General features: G+C 41.8%; 1 protein-coding gene across 10 annotated transcripts in view; it reads right to left on the reverse strand.

Annotated features, from left to right (window-relative positions):
- LOC131220882 (probable LRR receptor-like serine/threonine-protein kinase At1g56140) overlaps positions 1 to 18656 on the reverse strand; it is a 101443-nt gene that overhangs the window by 50004 nt on the left and 32783 nt on the right. For 6 of the 10 annotated variants that reach the window (XM_058215762.1, XM_058215759.1, XM_058215758.1 and 3 more), the window contains 7 exons: positions 15999 to 16070; positions 15818 to 15889; positions 13776 to 13847; positions 13603 to 13674; positions 13421 to 13492; positions 12482 to 12553; positions 12253 to 12318 (listed from right to left, as the gene is read on the reverse strand). In XM_058215762.1, coding sequence (XP_058071745.1) covers positions 12253 to 12318; positions 12482 to 12553; positions 13421 to 13492; positions 13603 to 13674; positions 13776 to 13847; positions 15818 to 15889; positions 15999 to 16070 — 498 coding nt within the window. The remainder of the gene's footprint in view (positions 1 to 12252; positions 12319 to 12481; positions 12554 to 13420; positions 13493 to 13602; positions 13675 to 13775; positions 13848 to 15817; positions 15890 to 15998; positions 16071 to 18656) is intronic. The other 4 variants (XM_058215763.1, XM_058215760.1, XM_058215757.1 and 1 more) reach the window with 3 other exon arrangements.

Genomic DNA, 18656 nt, shown 5'->3' on the forward strand with positions numbered 1-18656 from the left:
TATTCATTCTTTTTGTAAAAATTTTATTCCTAAATATGCAAATATGTGTCTTTTAGCATCTCCTGAAGTTTCACTGAAAATTCTACCGGTTTCCCCATGTTTTCCCGCATTTCTAGTTATCAGCGATGTTATCAGCAATATCGATATTGTTTCCGTATCCCCGGCTAGTGAAACTTGTAGTGATACCGATACTTCAAACACTGCCTACCAATAAATGTATTGTTAGTTGTAGATGGACCTACACAATTAAGTTCCATCCCGATGGTACAATTGAACATCTAAAGGTTCTCCCAGTTGTTAAGGGATATACTTAGACTCTTGATGTTGATTACACTGAAACCTTCTCTCTTGTGACTAATTTAAACTCCATTAGTGTTATATTGTCTATAGTTGTTAATCATGGCTGACCCATCTTTTAACTTGATGAAAAAAATGCCTATATTCATGGTAATATCACAAAGGAAGTTTATATGGAGCAACCGCTTGAATTCGTTGCTTGGGGAGAGTCTAATAAAGTGTATAAACTACGTAAGGTAATTTATTTATTAAAACGGTCACCGCGTGCATGGTTTAACAAATTCAATAAAGTTATGTTGAACTATAGCTTTATTTGAAGCCATGCCAATCATTTCATTTTTGTCAGAAAGGTATCTTAAGATTTTTTGTACAGGTAGTGCATGTGGATGATATTATTGTTATAGGAAGTGACAATAGAGGGATTGATGAGCCAAAGAAGTAGGCTCAAAGACATTTCCTTACAAAAGATCTGGGTCATTTTTTATACTTTCTTGGTATATAAGTAGCTATATTTAAAGAAGGAATAAATCTGTCTCAATGAAAATATGTTATGGATTTGCTCATGGAGACATGTCTTCTAAGCATTAAGCCATCAATACACTAATGGATCCTAATAAAAAATTTGTAAGCAATCAAGGAGATGCAGTGATTAAAGCATGGACTTAACGCTCTGATGACACCCAAGGCAAGGGACGGACTCCAGGAGACGAAGATCGATGGAATTACACATCAGGGACCCAAGAAAATCAAGGAATTGAAGCTCAAGTGGCCTGAAAAGTGTCCAGAATGCAAGATCATAGGGTTCCCACCATCTGATCAGTTCGAAACTTCATACGTGGCCTGAGGACCATAAATAAACCGTACACATCAAAAATCAGCCATTGGATCGCTGTGGAAGTGGCCCAACGGATAGATCAGATCCTTAAATCCTTAAGTGGGGCCCACCTGATATCTGGATATTCTCCAGTTTCGGTCTCAACCGTTTAAATGAGCTGACAAAACTGATGGACGGAACGGATTTCTCATTAACATCTCTGTGGGGCCCCGCTGGTGATGAATGTGCATAAAAATCACGTGCACCAGCTGTGCACTGAACTCCGCGCACGCTGACCGACTCTCTTCTCCAAATCAAAGACGGACACAGCGTCATTGCGCCGTCCGTCGGTTCCGTGCAGTGGGGCCCATTCCTCATCAAAATTTGCAATCTGGACCGTCCATTGTGTACAGAGGAGGGTTATTAACCTCACCTAGGTGGAATTTTTCTAGGAAGCAGCGTGTAGCGGATTTTGACCGTCGAAACTCAGGATGGACGGCGGAATACAATATCCAGTGGGCCGCACAAGAACCTACGAAAACTACTCCTCCCCGACTGATTTTTCACAAGGAATCCAACTGACGGAGTGGATTTCCTCTCCAGCATCGTTCATGGCCTCCACCACGCGTCAGCGCATGCCCTGTTACGGGCGTTCGTGAAAGCCGGACGCCGTCCGACGTTCGCGGCGGGTTGTACGCCCTTGGGAGCGGTCGGACGGCTGATCGGAACCGTTCATCATGTAGGTGGGCCAAAAATCCCCCAAGGGACGTTGTTTTTTCGGAAAGATATGATTGAAGTGGGCCGTGTACCGCTCATCTTCTCGGCTGCGTAAAAAGAGCTGCGCAGAGTGTCAACCGCATCCGTGACGGAAACTGCCGTGCGTATACAGCCAGCCACCACTCTCTCCTGCTGCTGATATAAAAGGAAAAGAGAGAGAGGAGATGGGGTATCGGAGGGAGCTAGGGAGAGGAAAAAGAGGAGTCGGTTTTGGTTGTGAACGAGAGAGAGGAGCTCGGTTTAGGAAAGGAGTTGCTGCTGCTGCACGTGAGGGAAGAAAAAACGAAGGGTTGCTGGACCGTGGGACTGGCAGCAAGAGAGAGAGAGAGAGAGAGAGAGAGAGAGAGAGAGAGAAAGAGGAGCAGAAGTCTGTGCTCGGTTTGGTTGCTGCACGTCAGAGAAAGAGAAAGAGACACGGAGTTTGGTGGCTTGGGTTTGGGCTGGAACGTGAGCAGAAACTGGACAAGCCTCGGTTCTGGTTTTTTTTCTTTCTCTTTCCTTTATATTTCTATTATTTAGCCCATATCATGTGTGGCTAAACCTCTTAGCTAGGGCTAAGAGGTGAAGCCTGTAGCGAGATGGGAGACTCCATTGTATGCTGGTAATTTAAATTTCTAAACTAACTTTGATTTTGGTTTGATTATTAAAGGAATATTTCTTTAGTCTTTTATGGTCTGTTGTGACTGAAATTACAATGGGTTTGCAATGGTTTTGAGTATTCCTTTTCTTTTTTTATGTCAGGAACTCCTGTTGTTCATCATTGTCCCATGGGCATGGTAGGATGACAGTACCCTTTCTGATCTTCATATAATGCTGATCGGTTGGTAATTAGTTTAATCCTGTTGTTTGCTTTGTCTCCTGGGCATGGTTAGATGATGGGATCCATTCTAATTCATATACCTTTCATCTCTTGAAAACCAGATCAAGTAAGTTCAGTTTAAATTCCATAAACATTGATGCAGGCATAAGATCTCCCTGATCTCTACAAGTGGATCCTCTGAATCCCTAGTTTCTTCCTCTGAATTCCTTAAAGTTTTAGATAATTCTTCCACAATTATTTCTTAAAATTCTATTTGGTTTAGATCACATCTTAGTCTAGTTCTAGTTCTACTTGGTTTCAGATAACGTACAGGTATCAGTCCCTGTGGATTCGACCTCGGTCTTACCGAGTTTATTACTACATCACAACCCTGCACTTGGGGAGTATTTTATTTTATTTTGTATTGCCCACCTAGGCCTACTTAGTTTTGTTTCTATGTTAGCACTTTTATTAATAGTGGTTTAGCACATGATGGGGATTCTTGCTTTTGTTATTCAAAGAATTTTTGTTGTTATGGAAATTTATTGATATAAGAGATGGAGAGTGAGGAGTCAACCCTAATTTGGGTCCCTCTCTTCTCTCCCTTCTCTCTTTCTTCTCTTCTTTTCTCTCTTTCTCTATATGTTTACAGTCAGAAATTGAAATGGATGGTTTGTGAATGAGTTTTTATTTTAAATCTATCGTGTGGGTTAGTTAATTGAAGATAACTTCTGCTTGGAATTGATCATAAATTCTTCTTAAGTTTATCTAAGATAGCTTAGGACCATATATGCTCTTGGAGCTCATTGATTTAAATCTTGATGGTACTAACATATTGAGAGCATTATTTGTTGCAGAAGCCCCTTAGAATTTTCATACCCAATCCAGACCTGACCTATGAGATTAATGCGTCGAGTCGGGTATAGAAGACCCACACCCGACCCGCTAAATAAATGTTTTGGAGTTTTAAAGCTTGGAACCAATATAGACCCGACCCCAAATGAAATGGGTTGGTATGGGACCAAAGTTCTAATCCGATTATTACATAGGTCGGTTCTAGGACCTCTTTAATTAGCCGACCCATTTGCACCCTTACATACAGTGGCCCATGTGATGAATTGACCAGCTTGATTTTTACCAACGACACGTTCAAGGTAGGACCCTCATTAAAAAAATTCCTAATCTTGCACACCAATGCTATGTTTACATTCAGTGGACCATTTTAGCACTTTTACATTCACGTCCTGTTGAAGACATAGCATCTATTGTCTTTTTCCAAACTGTCTTTTTTGTTCATCCACATTGGCCCTTATGATGCATGGAGCAGCTTGATTTTCGGCAAGGGCATGTTCAAGGTTGGGCACTTTTGATGAATGTTCCTGATCTTGCACACTTATGCTATGTTCTCATTCTGAAAAACACTTTAGCACTTTTAAATATTAAATAAGGACACCAAACATAATATTGTAACTTGCATATGCCTAATTCTGGTGCATAGATTTAACTAGTCATGGCTATGAACCATCAAATGTGTAAAAAAAGGTGTTAATCTAATCCAAAATCATATTCATATATCATAAGAAGAAATGAAGAGGGGCATTGTCCTATCTTGCATTTGGATGCTCTATTGAATCAAATTGCAAGAATTACTACTTCGGTGAGGTTGAATGATCAAATTCCATCACGTTCCTCTATACTTGTATAGGGGTAGTGGCCTCCAAACTGCAATTAAGTTACTTGAAAGTTGAACTTGAAAGGAATGTAAATGCAATTTGAGTACTACTTCCTCATTCTAAATATCAAGGTAACTAAAGTTTGGTTGTTTCTTCTCTACTAAACTAATTATTGCAATTCAATTCAACAGGACATCCAAATTCACCCTTACTGATATAATGAAGTGTTTGGTCACTAGAGAAATAATGATGAAAATAGCAAAATTTGTGCTTCTTTTGGACATACAGTTGCAATCCTTGTGTAATCCAAGAGGGAAAGCTTCCTGATAATTGATTGTATGATAAATCTATGCCGACACAACATATATGAAAATGAATTAACATACATTTAATGCAAGTTAGTAACAGAGCTAGAACCAACCAAATATGTTAGATAAAAGATTAGCCTTTCATCAAACAAAAAGATTCATTTACTTCCGTCGAAGCGGAACATTAAGATTGACATAATGAATCAATCGAATATTCGCCACTCAATCTTTTACGCTGAACAATAAAAGAGAAGAAACAAAAATATACAAGCAATCCTAGAAAATATCTAAGGATGCATTTGGTTGTACAATTGAATCAAATTACAATAATCAGTCCAATAGAAAGGAAATGGCCACATTGTACCTGTCATGGTATGTATATTAGGAAGTGACCCTTAAATTGCAAATGAACTCCTCTGTCCAACTCGAAAGAAAATTGCAAATTTGTGCTGATTCTCGCAACATGAACACCATCTATGGTAATCGTAGTTTGGCGATTTCCACCATATTGAACTAATAATTGCATTTGAACTCAATAACATATCAAAAGGCATCCAAGTGGGAAAAATGCAATCTTGATTATGATTCAGTACAATTACGTCAAATGAACTTACATGTTCTGGAGGTCAGGTCCGAGTGCAATTATGATTCAATACAATTACGTTGAACAAAAATTCAGCAAGGAAGGGTCAGGTCCAAGTTAAATCTTCCACAGACCCAGGATCTAGTTTGAAGGGGAGGCTAAAAAGAATCAAATGTCGAGGTTCATCATCTGTGAAATCCAGTAATGGATAATGGATAGTATTCTTATCTAGAACGCCCGGGGCATAGGTAACAAACCCACGATTACGACTCTGAAGTGTCTCATCAACAAGTTCAGGCCCCCTATTGTTGCCATTTTGGAACCCATGCTCAAGGATCATAAATGGGTGTGCCTGGTCTGAAGTTAGGCTTCCACTCATCGATGTCTAATGCAGCCCAAGGGGACAAAGTTTGGATCTTCTTCAACTCTTCCATGTCCATCAATTTGATGGCAACCTCCTCCTAGATGCTATCTATATCGATTGTGGTCCAAGGTAGCCCTACTTTTTTTTTTTTTTTAAAGGAAACAATTTTGTATTGATGAGGGGAAAAATTACAAATATTCCGCAGGGCATGAAAAGATCCCCGTGGACACCTATCATATGGAGCTATACACTGTCCAATTCTCTAATGGAACCTAGACCCACCTTGTCTAGAAAGACCAGCCCTCTAATGTACGAGGGGAATTGGTTCGTCTTGTAACACCAGCGGTAGCGCTAGAGCTCACTTCCTTCTTGGACCAGACCATCAGCTGGGCCATTACCTTCCCTGTAGATATGTTCAAATCGGAAAGAACGTAGGTGGTTGAGGCCTGAGATCCGAGTGATCCAATGCCTCCATTTCCAGCCTACATCAGATGCGAGGTTCAAAGCATCCACTACCAGCTTCGAATCCAACTCTACCACCACCTTCCAATACCCCTAGTTGATGCAGAGAAGCATCCCTTCACACACTGCTCTAAATTCGGCGCTGTTATTCGAGCCTAAACCATAGCCATTTGAGAAAGCAAATAGCATATTACCATCCATCCCCCTGCAAATTCCACCTTCGCCCAATAAGCATGGGTTCCTCTTGGCCGACCCATCCACATTAAGCTTTACCCAATCACCTAAAGGTCTGGCCCAATAAACCACCTCAAACCTCTTTGGGAGAGGGGAAGATTAGACAATGCCCAAATTTAACAGATGGAGGTTGCCCGCCTAGGAGGAGGGATTAGTTCCTGGTTTGCCTTTACTCACCCACCCCAGCCACCCCTTGATGCGGGCGATGATCATCATTGAAGAGGAAAGCCTACCTTCGAACTTTACCATGTTTCTAATTCTCTAGATTTTCCAAAGAATCAGACAGGGGGCCATTCCTCGGAGCTAGAACATGGACTGGCCCGCCAACAGCGACCCCCACCACTGAAGCAACTTGTCTTGGATAGCACTATGGCCCACTAGATGAATGCCAAATGCATTGCTGAAATACTGCCATACTGTCATGGCCAGATTATTGTTGATGAAAAGATGCCCCATCAATTCTATACTAGGACGCTGGTTGTTGTCGAGCGGACAATAGCAACATATAGATGCCAAGGATATCCCCTTGGCCTGGATCCGTTCATCCACTGATAGTGCCCCTACCATCAACCTCCACGTGAATGTAAAAATCTTAGGAGGCAGTTTGGAGTGCCACACCCCCCTTGCCCAGCCCCATTTCTGACCTCTGGATCTACTTCTCTCCTAACCTGATTTCACGGAGAAAGCACCTAATGGAGTGAACGGCCAGATGCATGAATCTGCTACATCAGATGTGCAGAATTCTCCTTGGAATATGTGGATTATGGCTTCCTGGGAGATGAAGTCGGGAACTGATGATGGCGGCAGAAGGCCTTGCTTACCAATGAAATATTTGACTTAAAGCGAGGGAAGCGCCTTTAGAATTTGTTTAATTGCTACATTCAAGAGCGGGCCGAGCCCTGACCAATTCACCGACCACAGGTTGCATGCCCTGTTGCCAATGAGACAAACTAACGGTGTCTTCCAGATAAGGAATTAGGCTGAGAATGCTCTTCCAGAGAGGGGAAGCCACTGCCAACACGACCCTACTCGAGAAGCCACTAGGGGAAGCGCTGGAAAGACCATATTTAGCTGACACAAAGGAAGCCCACAAGCCACTCTTGTTACTAAATCTCATGTCCCAAACCATCTTAAGCCTGAAAGCTTTCATCACATCTTTAAGTTTTCTAATACCCAACCCGCCTTCCGATTTGGGAATTGCAACCTTCTTCTAGGCGGTCCAGTGGGTTTTCCTTTTACCGTTAGCTCACCCCCAGAAGAAGTTGGCAAAGCACTTCTCCATGTCTGTCAAAACCTGAAGGGGTAGGGGAGTGGCTGACATGGCATGAACAGGAATGCTACTCAACACATGCTTGATTAAGGTGACTCGACCGGCCTGAGAAAGAATCCTTGCTTTCCAACCGCTGACCCTGGCTGCCATTTTGTCCAATAATGGCTCGAAAATGCCCCTAAAAACTCTCCCTCTAGAGATGGGTACTCTCAGGTATAGGGATCTCGCCAGCCCCTTGGCTATCTTCAACATGCTCTCAATTGTTCTTACCCTAGTGGGAGAAAGTTTGGCTGAGCAATAGAGGGAACTCTTGTTATAATTAATCTTATGGCCCGACACTTCCTGATATGCTCCCAAAAAGGAGTTCATAGTTGACAGAGAGGGAGCACTCCCATTTAGGAACGGAATGGTGTCGTCCGCGTAAAGAAGATGAGAGATGAGGGGGGGGGGGGGGCTGACATAGGCCGCGATTGAAAATGGCTTTGATACCCCTACTAAATACTTCTTTAATAAGGACGAAAAGGCTTGGCAAGAGCAGGTCTCCCTGTCTCAAGCCACGCGAGGATTTGAAGAATCCTTTGGCCTCCCCGTTGATAAGAATAGAAAACCAATTATTGTTCCAACATTACTCCACCAGGTAGCCCTGCTCTGTCTCTTGCTTCTTTTGTCTATGCTAAGTGTTCGAGAACCCTGCGCAGGTCTCTTTGGGACCAACTGGCCACGTTGGCAACGGGTTCCACATTGCCTTGGGTAGTTGTGGGAGACTTCAATAATGTTCTCTCTGTAGCTAAGCGTAGAGGCACAGGTCCGTTTGATGCAAGAAGCGCTTTCGAATTCATAGAAGGGCTTAACAAGGTAGGATTGATTGACGTTGGCTTCGCTGGAAAGAAGTTCACATGGTGTAATAATCAGAATGGTCAGGCGAGAGGTTGGGCAAGGTTGAACAGAGTCTGCAGCAACAACTCTTGGCTAGGGGTTTTTCCTTTCTTTCAGGTCCATCACTTGGCCAGGCTGAACTCTGATCACGCTCCCCTTCTTTTATTCTTTCCGGCTAAGCCCAAACCATTTCCGAAACCATTCAGGTTTCAACGAATGTGGTTTGGTCATGCTTCTTTCCAGGAGTTGGTCAAGGACACCTGGAAGTCTGATATTGCGGGAGATCTAATGATTATACTCCAAAGCAAGCTGAAGAATGTCATGGTGGCTTTAAGAGCCTGGAATAGGGACATCTTTGGGAACATCTTCCAGAACATTAACAAGGCTGAAGTGGAGCTGGCTACAACAGAGGATGTAGCTCAATACTCGACCACCCAGGCAAACCTTCAAAATCTAAATTTGGCCAACGAGAAGCTGGCGCAGTTGGAATTATTGAGGAAATCTACTGGAAGTAAAAATCTAGAAGCCATTGGCTAAAAGAGGGTGACAAGAATACCAAGTTCTTCCACAATGTGGCGTCAGATCAGGCTAGGAGATCGACCATCCATAATATTCATCTGGAAGATGGTTCAGTGGCTGCTGACCAGGATTCAATCAAGAAAGTCGCCATTGACTTCTTCTCTTCTCTCATGATTGCCGATCCCACCAGTCAGCAGGATGATATTCTTAACACCATCGCTTATGCTATCTCAGATGAAGATAATGTGGCCTTGATGTAGGAGCCCTCCATCGACGAGGTCCTCGTGACAGTTAGGGGCCTTTCCCGAGACGAAGCTCCGGGTCCGGATGGCTTTACAGGGGCTTTTTTCCAAGGATGTTGGGATACCAATGGCTAGGATATCTTCTAAGCAACTCTTTCCCTATTCAAAGGGGGAGCCCTCCCAAGGGCATTTATTTCGATGCTCATCACCTGATCCCCAAAACCCTGTCTCTGAATAAGTTTTCTGATTTTCGCCCTATCAGTCTGTGTAATTGTATTTATAAAATATTTTCCAAGGTGTTTGCAGATAGACTAAGTAGGATCCTCCCCAAAATTGTCTCTGCTGAACAAGGGGCCTTTGTTCAAGGGAGATCCATAGCAGAGAATTGTGCGCTCACGCAAGAGGTCTTTAGGGACATCGACGAGAAAGCTAGAGGAGGGAATATTCTCATAAAGCTAGACATGGAGAAGGTTTATAACAGATTGGACTGGGAGTTCCTCAAGGCAGTCCTTTGTTGCTTCGTTTTTTAGGCGAACTGGATAAGAATGGTAGAGAAATGCTGGGGTAATTCCTAGTTTTCGATTCTAATCAATGGAGAACCATGTAGGTTTTTCCATTCATCTAGAGGTCTACAGCAAGGCAACCCTATATCACTGGGGCTTTTTATTCTTGCGTCTAAAGTTCTCAGCAAAGGTTTCCAACACCTCCTTAACAGCGGTTCCTGCCTCCCTTTCCCCACTCGAAGAAACTGTCCTCTCATCTCCCACTAATTGTTCGTTGATGACACGCTGCTGCTGGCCAATGGTGGGAGGCATATGCTAGCTCAAATCGCCTCTTTCCTCGAACAATATCAAATCACTTCTCACCAGAAGATCAACACCCAAAAAAGTTTCTTCATCCTCTCAACTTCTCAAGCAGAATCCCGAATTACGTTAGCCCAGAGAACTCTTGATTTTAACCAGGGTGTAGCTCCGTTCACCTATCTTAGTTTCCCAATCTACAAAGGAAGATCTAAAAGGAGCTACTTCTAGTCACTGGTAGAGGAGGTTCAACTCAATATCAAGGTGGAAGGACAAGATTTTTCCAAGCAGGCTGCTTGACTCTCATCAACCACATCTTGAATAGCATTCCTGTCCATGTAATGGCAGTAACTGAGATCCCCTCAACTCTTCTAGGGGATCTGGAAAGAACTTGCACAAACTTCTTTTGGGGCTGGGAGGGGGATCGCAGACGCTGTCATTGGCTGAAATGGAAGCATATTGCGCGTCCTAAGGATAAGGGTAGCCTAGGGATCAAAAGCCATTGCTATGTTATAAAAGCCTTCAAAATGAAATTGGCCTAAACAGTTTTATGCAGGGGCAACAATAGCTATTGGGCGAGCTTTGTCAAGGCCGAATACCCGAATGATCTCGGTGCAACTGGTGGTACAAGTCTCTCCATGCATCACCCCTATGGAAGCGGATTTGCAGTCATTTCCCTTATATTACCGCCAGGTCCCGCTGGATTATTGGTCAGGGCGATCTAAGTTTCTGGGACGATACTTGGTTAGGGCTAGGGCCTCTCTCTGAATGGAATCTGCAGCCTCCCCCTGCGCAGGCCCATCTTGTTCGTGACCACATTGGCCCTTACAACTGGCTTGACCCACATAGAGCTCGTCTCCTCCTTCCTCAAGTGGTCGTGGACCTCATTTTAGATGAGGGGATCTGCACCTCTCCAGAGGAGGACAAACGTGTTTGGGTGCACTCGTCTTCCTGCAAATTCTAGGTCAAATCAGCTTGGGAGATTATTAGGTCAACAGGAGACAAGAATATGTGGGCAAATGGGTTTCGCATCCCATGATCCCGCTGAAAATCTCACTCCTCACTTGGAAGATAATCCATAGAGCAGTCCCAGTTGATGATAGAACTCAATCAAGAGGAGTTCAACTGGCCTCTAGATGTGACTGCTACCCTCCCCCTCTTCAGTCCAACAATGAATCTTTTCTCTACTGGCGCATCAACTAAAAAGGTGTGAGACCACTTTCAGCCCATCTTCAAGGTCCCCTTGGTTGCCCAACATTCAGCAGTTGGTAAAGCAACCATGTGGTGGGCGTCTGCTGCCCGTGCTGACCACCTTCATATCTTGCGTGGCCTCACTCCCATGTTCATCTTCTGGGAGATCTGGTTGTCAATAAATATTGTGCGCTTCAACAGCTCCCTGTTCTGTGCATCCGAAGTGATAGACAAGGTCCACCGTTGGATCGCAAGGATCGGGTCATCCCTACCCCTCCCAAAAGTGTTAAAACGATCTTTGGCTACCATCCTCACAGATTTGGGTATCGATGGGGCGGCCTTAAAACGGAAAAACTCGCGAGTAGTTAAATGGATAAGGCCACAAAGGGATTGGATCAAAATTAACGTTGATGGCTCTACTCTTGGAAACCTGGGCCCCTGGGGGGGGGTGGTGGGGGGTGGCGGTGTTGGAAGAGATAATGAGGGCAATTTTGTCTTCGCCTTCTCTTCGGGCTATGTATGGCACTAGCTCCAATACCTGGGCCGAGTTTAGGGTGATCTATAAGGGCATAGTGAGGTGTGCTGATTTGGGGTTCTCCAAGGTAGAAGTGGCGAGCGACTCAAAATCACTCGTGATGATTCTCTCCAAGAACTTGAATCCTGCATGGTCCATGTGCTACTGGAATGCTAGGGTCAGGGCATTGCTAGGAGTATTAGAGATTTCCTTCACCCATACCCCTAGGGAAGCGAATGCAGTAGCAGACGACCTAACTCGAAGGGGTAGTTCAACTCAGACCAGTAGATTTTTCGATACTCAGGCTTCTCTCCCCTGTATCACTAGGGGCCTACTATTTCAGGATAGAGTAGGCTTGGGCTACCTGAGGGAGGGATAGTTTCTTTTTTGGGGTATGTGATAAGTGAGGCATCGACATTTTTGTGATGCCCGCCCGAAGTCTATGTAAGTCCCTTTTAATCAACAGAGTTTAAGGGGGAGTGCCAGTGTGCTCCCACCTTTCTTAAAAAAACAAAAAAAAAAAACTTACATGTTCTGGAGCAACGAGCTTTTACCAGAAGGAAGGTTACCAAACAGGCTATTGTTTCCGAGAAACCTGCCAATTGAGACAACCAAAAACAAAAGAAAATGCAAACATCAAATAACATTTAAAAGTTGTTATATTTCATAATATGAGAATGAGAAAGAAGGAAAATTGAAAGGAGAAATACTAGGATCAACACGAAAGCAGCTTAGTATAGAAGATGTTTGACTCTTACAAGGAAGAAAGGGAATTCATATTGAAGAGCGAGCTTGGAATTTCACCAGTTAAATTGTTAAAGCTCAAATCCCTAAAAAAATAAAATAAAATATTAATGTAATAACAGTAAAAATGACTCATGTACCTCTTCGAGGCATTTGGGCCCAAAATGGACTGGACCTCATTTTTAGGGTGGCGGTCTAGTCCTCAGCGTAGACCTGTTGGCAGGCCCAAAGAATAAAGAAGCCGGCCGACACCCATATATTATAACATTTTCTGTTGTGCCCAGCATCAGCCAATACCCAGGCTTATTTGTGGCTTTCATGAGCAGGCTTAGGCCTATAATTCATGCCAGAAAAAATAAACAAGGTGGGCTGTGCTGATCGAAGTATGACCCAACTAGGGCCATCAATGGGTCGGGCCAGCCCGTGGGCTTTTGGCCTTGGCAGGTGGTTGTTGTTGTTGTTGCTATCATTATTATTTGGACAAGGTCTGGTTTTGTGTGAGCCTAGTGATTTTTAGGTTGAGATTAAGTAGCATTAAGCCCAGCCCAGCCTGCCCATTGACAGCCCTTTTTTGTTTTTTTGGAAAGAAATTATTTATTGCTGAATGAACAGACTACAGACATTCGGGAGAGAATCCACAAAAAAGCCGGGGCTTTGCCTATCATATGACTCCTGTACAAAACCCAACCCACAAGCTAAAAAGAAAGAAGCGGAAGATAAGACAACAGCCATAAGAATGAGACTCAGCCCTTCATCTTTTTACGAGTTTTCCTTCTTAACATGCCCACTCCTGCATTGTCTAGAACCATTAACCCTGTTATATATCTAGAAAGCTCAACACGACTACTATAAATCCTGTTTGGGAAACCATCACTAGCCATTTAGGCTAGGCCCATTGACAGCCCTAGGCCCAACCCTTGCTCAAACAGGAGATTGTGATGTGAACAACTTACAGATGCTGTAATGATCGGTACTCTCCAATGTCGAATGGAATTCTATCTGAAATCTTACTGTTTCTCACGATTCTCCAAAAAAAAAAATAAAAAATTATTTCGATTATATCCCAAAAACAAGAACAACAAAGATAAATTAGAAAATTAGCATTAATACATATATAGGTATCGTGGTTACTTACAAAGTGGTTAAGTTCCTCATTCCCTTGATAAATGCCAAAGATGAACTTCTGCTCGTTATTTCACCAATTTGCCTATGCGATCATTCAATAGTCAATTTAAACAAATTCAATAAGTTATCGAGGAAAACTGGAAAGACTGAAAGGTATGGACCTTGGAAGAAACACATTCTTACAAATCAGTTAGAGATTCTAAACTGGAAAGACTGGAAGGTATTGGACCTTGGAAAGCATTTCCATCCAGTTTCCTACATAAGCATTCTCAAGTTAAAATTCTCAAGCAAACAATGAATCAACGTTATCAAGGAAAACTAAATGGGTCAGTGATGAGCCTGATTTATAGGTGACATGGTCCGTTCTGGTTGAAATGACGACAGGTGAGGGCAGCGGCAGGGTGACGGAAAACACCAACAAATCAGCATGGCAACGTTTGCACCAGTGATACCAATGGGGATAACAGATGGTCAAGGCATAGTTATTGGCGGACCCAAGAGCAACTCAGCAAGGGTCTACATGACACAACCCATCAACAATGGCGCGACGACATTGCTAGAATTTCAGGAAGAAGAGATCAACCTTCCATTAACATCAAAATTCATTCAAAATCAACTCTAACAATCTAGAGATTACACCCATTTATAGAGTTTTAATCCTACTACCTCTTTCCATCCTAATGAGATAAGAATCTATTGATTGTATAAAACTAAAATAATTACAAGGGACTTGTGACGACATCACTTTATGTACACCTTTGCGTACATTTCAGAGGAGGAGGCGGGTTACACCGATTTCCCTGTGGCTAAGCGACTACCCATGATCATATTGAAGACCTCATGTGCACGTGCGAGCAATCTGGAAGACACCACACTAGGAAAATGTATATGGGCTGCTATATAAGAGTGATCTAGACCATTGGATTGGAGGGACGTGATGATCGGGTTGTTGGATCGCATGGATCACATGACTGGGCCATTGATTGTGGATCGTCTACACCAATTTTTTAGATTTTATCATCTTTTAGGATTTAGTTTTGATTATTTTATGTTTGTCTACCTTTATGAGTGATTTAATAGATTCTCTTTAGACTATGGTCATTTTTATTAAAATTTCATAAGACGGTGTTTTTTGTAATTAGTGAAATTTGTTGGAGGTATAAAAATATGTTGGGCATGTAACTCTCTCCGTTATTAGGTTTTGTGGGAAAAAAAAATGATCTTTTTTTCTTCTTCCATTTTCATGAGATTTGAAGATACTTCCATGTGATTCGAAAGGGAGATTAGCGCAAGGCTAATATTCATCAACAGAGGTGCAAGGTCTCTATCTATCCCCACATTATTATCTCTCTTCCCTCCATCAAGGTATTTTCTTCAAGTTCTTCAATTCTTCCAGCCTAAATCTTCTTCTTCTTTTAAATCTCACCTTCACATATCCATCAATAATCCAAGCCCTAAAAGACATAAACCTATCCAATCTAGCCACACATGTGACCAAACTGCCACCCCTTGACCCTTTGAGTTTCTCAACACCTAGGATAGGATTATGCATGATGTTCTTTTAGTTTTCATGGTATATGTGATGATTATGTCAAGGTTTGGGTTTTTTTTGTTAGTTATCTTAATTTTGCTAATTGATCTCACATAATAGTTGGTCCATGCATTGGTCTTGCATCAACTTATACCGAGATGTGCTTCAAGTAAGACACTAATTGCAGATGATCTGGAGTAGGTCCCACCGGGTACTACTGATATAAAACGCTGGCACGATCTAGCTGCATCAATAGGGCTGCCTGTTGCATGGTTCTAAATACTATTTAATATCTAGTCAACTTCAGCTTAGCATTAGTGGAGAAAAATACAAGTCATAGTCATTGGGAGAATCACTCTCAGAAATCAAAACGAGTCAGAACTAGTCAGGGCGAGTTATACTAGTTTCAATTCTCTGGATGACTCCCAATCCAAAACAAATTTTAAAATCATGGTTGGTGGCTTCGGGATTGAATTTTAGATCTGACAAGTAAACTAGCCAATCCCAGACCCAGGTCTGACAACGTTCTTTATGGAGGCCCAGCCTGAGCCACGGTCCAGCGCAAGGCCGAACTTTCTGCTTCGTCTTAACTTTCAGGCCCAATATATAACCGTTTGATTATAACCCTAACCAATAAATAAGAAAGGATTTAATTCAGGAAAGAAAAAGAGCAAATCTTATTATATTAGCTTACAAAATTTTAATCTTGGTCCAATTCCCCATGAAGTCAGGTATCGTGCCATTGAGCTCATTATCAAAAGCCCACCTGAAATCACAGCGTACTTTACAATATAAAAAAAAAAAAAAAAAACATTCAGGTTGACGATAATTTCATTGCTTGGAAGGAAATCAAGAGGAAAAGAAAAAGGACTTACAGTCTCTCCAAGTTTACTAGATTGGCAAATGTTGAAGGAATTGGACCACTCACACCAATACTGTGCATGTTACTGTTGAAGTTTACATCAACAAAATGGTGGGAAATTGATCACCCAAGAGGCAAACAGTGGTTGCATGACAGGGAAAAATAAAAACACATGATAGTCAATAGTATATAACAGATTATTAGTGTATCGTTGACCTGCTACCCCCATCAGATCAGAGTACTATGGTCATCAAACAGTTGGACCCACCAATGGTAATCTTGGTTCATAGTCCATTTGTTTCGTATGGTACATTTGCTTCACATCCAGTGAACTTCAAGAAGGTAGCTTAAACTAGCTAATTGATCATTTATGGAATCAATTTTCAGTGGTTGGTCGGCCTGACTGTTAGATCATTAAGATCTGATTTGATTGTGATCATTTAGATATACACAGTTCCATGTTGATGGTCAGGCTCTTCCGTGAAGCGTCGAAGCTTCCTCGGGGCATCTGAGGGGCCCTCTTCCTCAACAGTGTGGACCTGCGGAGCATTCGAAAGGGCTGATGGCCTACCTTTCGGTTTACCGTTTGCTTTGTTTTCGGGTATATGATAGGCGGGCCCTGGTATTTTTGAGGCTAGGGGCTGTCCACATGTAATATGTGATGTATAGTTTTGAATAAAAATTTTCTTTTGTTTAATAAATAAATAAATAAAACATGTGTATTAAGTGAGAAAGCATACGAGGTAATTCCTATTTGGAACTCTATATATGGAGACCCATAGGATCTTATGCCTAAGGCTTAGACCCTCCTTTGAGAAGATGGGGTGACCAATCTTTGGAAGCTGAAACTCTTGAGAAAGAGTTGTGGTAAAAGATTCAAAGTGTAGAAGGTCTTCTCCTTCTAACTTCTTCTTCTTCTTCCTATTTGTGAATCTAAATTATGTTTTTAAATTAGCTTTAGCCTTGTTTGAATTGATTGTACCCAATCTTGTACACGTGTGAACGTGTGAAGCATGAGTGAAAACCCAATATGTATTGAACAATTACATTGCTAAAATAACTTTCTTTAGCAGTCCCTTAACGTTGCACATTGCGGACCACCTTGTTGTCTGATATCTTCAATCTGTACATGAAACAGGGGTCTTGATCAATTGACCAGTCTGATCGATTGATCGAGTGAGCCCCGAATTTTATAAGATTGATCTCTGGACACTTTTGGACAAGTTAGATTGATCGAACTCTCGACTCAACCGATCGACATAATTCAGAAAAATCGTCTAAATTCTCTGGACGATTTTGAGCATGTTTGATTGATCGAACATGGGAGCTCGATTAATTGAACGTGTGCTCAATCAGTGTTGATTTATCCATACTTAGATTGATAATGTGCGCAGTTTTGCGTGATTGCACGAATTGTTTCTTATTTCGATTACTATAATATAAACATGGGTATAACGCAGGATTAAAGACATCATGAAGGGAGCTAAAACATTTCTACATGTGTTTAAAAGGGAAGCTAGGTTTTTTTTGAAGGGTTTTGCATTTGTAAGTAAGATCCATCTCTTGTAATACATTTTTCATAGTGGATTTGTCGTCGCTTTGTGCCGTGGTTTTTTCCCGCAAGGGTTTTTCACATAAAACCATGTGTACTTGTGCATGCTTTATTACATTTATCTTTCATGTGTTTGATTTGAATTTGAAGTTTTCTACCCCGGCATCCCAATAAGTGGTATCAAAGCTATACGTTATGATTCAAGATTGAATTAGAGATATGACAATAAGGGAGATTTGTCTACCTTTCAAGAAGCACTGGATCATCCAGATGCTAAGAAGTGGATGGGTGATGCAAGATGAGATGGACACTTTGTACAAGAATGAGACGTGGGAGCTGATGGAGCTCCCCGTTGAGTGTAAAGTGATCGGTTGTAAGTGAATTTTTAAAAAGAAATGGAATAGCTAAAGGCAAGATTGATTACAAATGGGTCTGCTCAGAAAGAAGACAACGACTTCAGTAAGATCTTTACGCCAATTGTTAAGCAGGTATCTATTAGATTTATGTTGATGTTGGTTGCCCAATACAATTTGAAATTAAAACAAATGGTTGGGAAAACTGCTTTCCTACATGGGGAACTAGAAGAACATATATACATGACACAACCAAAGGGGTTTAAAGAGCAATGAACAAATAATAAGATTTGCAAGTTGATAAGGTCATTGCACAGCCTAAAACAATCATCGCCTAAGCAATGGTATAAAAGATTTGATTCTTTTATGGTGAGTCGGCGGTTTACCAGAAGTGAATATGATCATTGTATTTACTTTAAGGCACTGAATGATGGGGTGTTTATCTTAATGGTTTATATATTGATGACACGCATATTGCTAACAAAAGCATATATCTAAGATCAATATATCGAATACTCAATTATCAAAGATATTCAAAATGAAAGTTCTGGGGCTGTAAGGAAGATTCTTAGCATTGATATATATATACACAAAGATAGGAAAATGAGCAAGTTACAATTGTCTTAGGCAGAAAACATTAGGAAGGTGTTGGTGAAGCTTTGGATGGACAAGGCCAAACCAGTTATCACACCCTATATTGCTCATTTTCGGCTTTCTTCAGGGTAATGTCCCATTACAAATGAAGAAAAGCATTTTATATCTCGTG

Source organism: Magnolia sinica, chromosome 12, assembly GCF_029962835.1.
Source record: "Magnolia sinica isolate HGM2019 chromosome 12, MsV1, whole genome shotgun sequence".
NCBI lineage: Eukaryota > Viridiplantae > Streptophyta > Magnoliopsida > Magnoliales > Magnoliaceae > Magnolia > Magnolia sinica.